This window comes from Otolemur garnettii, unplaced genomic scaffold, assembly GCF_000181295.1.
Source record: "Otolemur garnettii isolate 467f Iridium unplaced genomic scaffold, OtoGar3 scaffold00082, whole genome shotgun sequence".
NCBI classification, from domain to species: Eukaryota; Metazoa; Chordata; class Mammalia; order Primates; family Galagidae; genus Otolemur; species Otolemur garnettii.
This window is the reverse complement of record NW_003852477.1, coordinates 4,188,025-4,193,831: the sequence shown is the minus strand read 5'-3', so window position 1 is coordinate 4,193,831 and position 5,807 is coordinate 4,188,025. Positions and strand designations below refer to the sequence as shown.

General features: G+C 48.5%; 1 protein-coding gene across 1 annotated transcript in view; it reads left to right on the top strand.

Annotated features, from left to right (window-relative positions):
• CCDC13 (coiled-coil domain containing 13) overlaps window positions 1–5,807 on the top strand; it is a 48,620-nt gene that overhangs the window by 41,491 nt on the left and 1,322 nt on the right. Inside the window, exon 13 of the mRNA XM_012807995.1 lies at window positions 3,661–3,815. Within this exon, the coding sequence (XP_012663449.1) occupies window positions 3,661–3,815 (155 nt within the window). The remainder of the gene's footprint in view (window positions 1–3,660; window positions 3,816–5,807) is intronic.

Sequence of the window (5,807 nt, the reverse complement as noted above, 5' to 3'; positions counted from 1 at the left end):
GCTCACAGCAACCTCCAACTCTTGGGCTTAAGCGATTTTCTTGCCTCAGCCTCCCAAGTAGCTGGGACTATGGACGCCCGCCACAACACCTGGCTATTTTTTGGTTGTAGTTGTCATCGTTCTTTGGCGGGCCCAGGCTGGATTCAAACCCGCCAGCTTTGGTGTATGTGGCTGGCGCCCTAGCTGCTAAACTATAGACGCTAAGTCAATGTAGCAGGGTATTCCTTTTTATAATCCTACCTGGTACTCATTGAGCTCTGTCAGTCTGAAAAACTCAGGTCTTTCTATAGCTCACAGAAATTTTTTTATTTTCTCATTAGTGCTTCTCATCTACTTTCCCCTTCTCTTTCTTGAATTGATATTATTTGGATATTAGATGCCATGACCCTTTATTCTTTTACTTGTTCGTTCACTAATAGCTAACATTTCTTTGGGTTATTTTCACTCTATGTTCCGGGGTAATTCCCACAGTTTTATCTTCGAGATCATTGACTTGAGTTTCACCAGGGACCATTTTATTTTTCAGTGCTTCTGATGATTAAATTCAGAAATGCTCTTTTAAAAATATATATTTCTAAGAGCTCTTTCTCACAGTTAGCTTTCTTACAATATTTTTCCAAATCTCTTTAAGAATTCACTCCAGTGCTTGCAAGAGTTTTCTTTTCTGCCAAATCTGTGTCAACAGGGAGACACCCGCTCTGGTTTTTAGCCTGGGCCCTCTTTTAAGCTACTGGTTCCCCTGAAGTGCCCAGCAGTTTGCCAGTCAGCTGTTTGTCTACTCTTTATACTCCTGGATCTGCCAGTCCCAGTCACAGGTATGGGCTCCCTCTGTCCCTAGGGGTTCTGACCTTCAGAGTCATTGGTAGCAGCAGATGGCAGGTAACAGTGATGGGCAATCTCCATTCAAAATAACATCACTCCTTCACACACTATCTCCTTCCTATGTGCTTTATTGTCCACATAGCTCCTATCCTATCCTTATGGGATATTTTTTTCTTAATTGTTTTTCTCTCCTGCAAGTCAGAAAGATCCATGAGAATGGACACTAGAACAGTGCCTGGAACATGTGAGCAGTCAGGACATGTTTCATGAATGATGGAGTAGTGTGCTCTTCTCTCAGGATTGGAACTCCCTGAGGAAGGATCACAGCCAAGAGGTCATTCTCCATGAGAACTGTGGAGGCCAAGAGTATTTTAAGCAGGGAAGTGGTGGATAAGAAATATTCATACCCCTCTCCCCCATCTAGCCTCAGAAGGAAATAGGCAGGACCAGGCAATCGAGTAAGTCCCCTCATGTGGTACATTTTTGGGGAGGCTGAGCATTGGGGTCCAGGATATCAGCTCCAAGGGCGATCACTGCTCAGTCACTTTGAATGGCTTTAGCCACCTTCCTTTGAACAGGCTGGGCTGATCACTCACTCTCACCACTCACTGGACTCCAACTGACAACTCACCGACAGACAGTGCCTCAGTTTTATAAAGTTCTGTTGATACAGATACAGGACCAGAGTCTCCCTGTTACCATTTCAAACAACAGGTAGGCTAAATGGGGTGTGACTGCCAGGGTTTGCTCCTTACCCCACTTCACCCTATCATCCAGGTGCAGCCTTCTAAGACAGTTCATGCATTTACAGATGTAAACAGGCAGGCATGGAAATTTTATTTCATTATTTTTTCACATAAAAGCACTGTATTGTATCTATTCTTACGGCATTTGCTTCTTTTCACCAATCCATGGCGTGGAGATTATCCATGTTTGTACCTATGGCTCTACTCCATTCTTCTCGCTGCTAGGGTGGTGCCGTCCAGCAAACCTTTCGGCGGTGATGGAGATTTCTATATCTTTACTGACGAATCTGGTAGCCATTAGCCATGTGTGGCTTTTGAGAACTTGAAATGTGGCTAGTGGGAATGAGGAACTGAATTTTTATGTTATTTATTTCATGAACTTTAATTTTAATAGCTACATGTGGACACATAGCCACTGTCTTGGACAGCAGAGCTGTGTCACATTCTATCATACTCCATAGTATGAAAATGTCACCACTGATTTGTCTTTCCCCTATTGATGGGCCTTCAGTTATTTGGGGCTTTTGCTTTTGCAAATAAATTTTTAAGGAACATGCTTAAATGTGTTGTTAGTAGCTGTACACTATGTTAGTATACAGTTTTGTGTCAGTGGTTGTATATTGTTTAAAATTGCCATTCTGTTCCTTTTGACCCGTCACCAAGATAGGAAGACCACTTCCTTAAACACTGTCATGTCACACCCCTCTGACATGCAGGTGTGTGTATAACCCTGGGCTGAGTTGGATCCTGAGTTAGATCTCAAGGTGCCTTGGCCTCTCAGCTGAGCCTTTAGTACTGCAGAGGTCTGATGCGCCATACCTACCCACAGGAAAGACCAATACACAAGCCCCAGTGAGATGACTGCATGACAAGAGCTTTAAGGCCCATGAATTGTGACAGGCATATACAAAACAAAATGATAAGCATAGAGCATGTACCCATTCCAGTAAAAACAATTAGATAAGAAGGGAAGCGTGATCATTAGTGTGCTATGTGTTTGGCTCCTAATTTACTCCCTGCAGTACACAGGATTTTGGTAACCACACCCTTTGCTCCCTGCTGTTCTGCCTGTCAATGCTTTATGCTACATGGCAAAGGGATTTTACAGATAATTACTTTTATGGACCCTAAAATAGGAAGATTATCCTGGATTATTGGATGGGTTCAATCTAATCACTTGAGCCCTTAGAAGCAGAGAATTTCTCCATCTGGAGTCAGTCAGAGAGATGCTTATGGAAGAAGTCACAGAGGGCAGAGAGAGTCAGTGCACTCTAAGGGTATCCAACTTGGCTTTGAAGATGGAGGAGGCAAGGGGCCCTCTAGGTGCTGAAATTGACCAACAGCCAGCAGGACGCAGGGACTGCAGTCTGACAGCTATCTAGAACTGGATTGGCCCAACACCTGACTGGGCCTGGAAGTGAATTCTCCCCAGAATTTCCAGATGAGAGCCCAGGTCAGCCAGCACCTTTATGTCAGCTTGTGGAACTTGGAGCACAGAAACCACCTGAGCCTGTTAGAGATCTGTGAGATAATAGATTTGTGTTGTTTTCAGCAGGTAAATTTGTGGTGATTTTTTTGTTTTGGTTTGGTTTTTGTGGTGATTTGTTATAGCTGTGATGGAAAACTGACACGCTACCTAATACCAATCAAGTCAGGCAAAAAAAAAAGTGTAAGGGTAATTCTGCTTGGTAGGGGGAGAGTACTAAAATAAACTAAATTCTCATTTTGCATGACAGGAAGTTAAAAGATTATATTTAAACCTTTAAAAAAAGCAGTGTAAGCATCTATAGAAACATGGCAGTAAATATTAAAAGAAACAGCTAAAAGTGTCCAAGTGATTACTTCTGGAGTATAGGAATTAGAGTGATGGGGCTGGGAAGGGACTGCCAATTTTGTCATTTTAACCGTAGAGAGAACTATATGATTTGTAAATGTATGTCCCTGTATTACTGCAATAAAAATAAAGAGGAATAAGTCCCATCACCACCAACATAACACGTGCCCACCTCTCTGAAAGCCTGAGTGGTGCGCGGTGGGGGGTTGCACCGTCTGCCCTGCCTCGGGTCTGGCATCCCTGCCCTTTCATCACCAGGGTGGAGGAGAGCAACAGCAAGCTCCTAGAGGCGGGGAGGAAGCTGCAGGAGGAACGGCACCGCACCGTGCTATTGGAGCAACATCTGGAGAAGATGCGCCTGGAGCCGGGGAGGGCATCGGCCTTGCAGAGAGGGGCCTCCAGGAACAAAATAGGTAGGGGCCAGGGCAGGGGTCCTAGGGGCAGGAAGGCAGCAGTCCTGCTGTGAGTGAAGGAGCCAGTCAGCCCTGCCAGTGAGCACATGGGAAGCAGAGCCTTGGGCGGGGTGGGCGCTGCCAGCACCTGCCTCCAGATGGCCTCATCCCAGTCAGAACCAGGGCCTGGCCCAGTCACTACCTCCTCTTCTACCCCCACCCTACCCCAACCCTCTATCCTGAGCTGACTGTTCAAAGTTGGTCGTGGGGCAAAATTGGCCTGCTAGGGAAACCACAGCAGCAGTGGCTGGAGCAGGAGAGGAGTCCTCTGGCAGCAGTCAAGCTGATAGAAGCAGGGCTGAGGTGGCCTGTCCACTAGGCTGGGACCCACCCTCCTTTTGTCTTTTAGCTCCACCATCCTCAGCATGCAGCCTCCATCTCCTGGTCTGAGATGGCTGCTTGGGCTCTTCACCAGCAGCAGGAAGGGGAGAGCGGAAGGAGACAACCTGCTCCTCCCCTTCTAAGGCTGCATGCGTCACTTCTGCTCTCATCCCACCAGCCAGATCCTAGACACAGGCATGCACCCAGCTGCAGAGGAAGCTGGGGAGTGCCATCCTTAACTAAAAAGCCTGTTGCACTCACACAGTGGTTCTCAAGGTGCCGTCTCCAGACCAGCAGCAACAGCAGCAGCAGCATGCTGTGGGGCCAGAGCCAGAAGCCATCTTGGCAGGGCTCACTCCCAGGGAGGAGGGAGTCTCCCTGAGACTGCCTCCTCCCACCCCCTTCCCAGCCAAGGTGCTGCTGCCCCCCAGCCCCAGGCCCTGTCTCTCAGTACCCCAGTACTGCACCAGCTTCGCCCTGGCCACTAGTGTCCAGCCCTCATTCTCAGTGCGTAGCCCACATGAGGTCAGGAGATGTGCCAGGAGCAGGGCACAAAGGGGAACTGAGAGCCACTGCTTTCTCATCTCTTACCAGGCTCAGCAGTTTCTGAGCGTCCCCTCTGAGAAGGGTCCCCAGGGAATGTGACATATTCCTTCTTAGGCCCTCAGGAATATGTCTCCCAGGGAGTGTAGTGCCTCCAAGCCTCTGGCAGCCAGCCTTCTAGCTAGCAACAGCTAAGCCAAGCAGGAAAATCACTTTGGTCCTGCTGAGAGAGTGAGGGACAGCTGCCTGAAAGGAAGTGTCCACATGGCCTCTGCCACCTACTGGCCTGGGACACAGGCAAAACACTGCCCCTCTGGAGAGCATAGCACCACCATCTCCCCACCTGCCCTGGCCAATCTGTAAAATGGCGAGACCGGGTTATGCAATAGCAATTCTGCTCAGTGAGGGAGATGGAAGGAAGGGGGAACATGGCATGCAGGAACCTGATGGAAGAGCACATGCAAAGGCACTGCAGTGGAAATTCAGCTGGACACAGAGGTGGTGAGGCGGGAGAAGGAGGGAGGGAGTGTGAGGTGAAGCAGGAAGAGTCACAGGAGCCTTGATGGGGGTCCAGTCACACAGGGCCTTGAGGGCCAAATGTGAATTCATTGACAAAGTTCTAGAGGCAAGAACTATTCTCCCCTTTTCTCAGGTGAGGAAACCAGTTCAGAGAGGCTAATGGTTTACCCCAGGCCTCACAGCAGCAGGTGAGGCCCCATCTGCTGATGCCAGGCAATTCGTTTCCTATGGGACACACCTCCCCTGAGGACCTTTCAGCACAGAAGTTTTTCTGATACTGTGATTTTGCCCAAGCTCCTCACAAGTTGGACTTTGTCTTCTTTCTCTGAGCATTCTATAGTCCTTGAGCTCTTGCTTCCTAGTAGGGAGCTGCTGACCTGGCTGAGGACGGGTGTGGGGCCCAGTGGTGTGAGGGCGTCGGGTATAGTAACAGCCTAGACTCACATCCAGCTTGCTTCTCTTGTTGGAAGCAAATTACCAGAAACTATAAAGATGGAGAGGCTTGGCGCCTGTGGCTCAAACAGCTAAGGCGCCAGCCACATACACCTAAGGTGGCGGGTTCGAATCCCC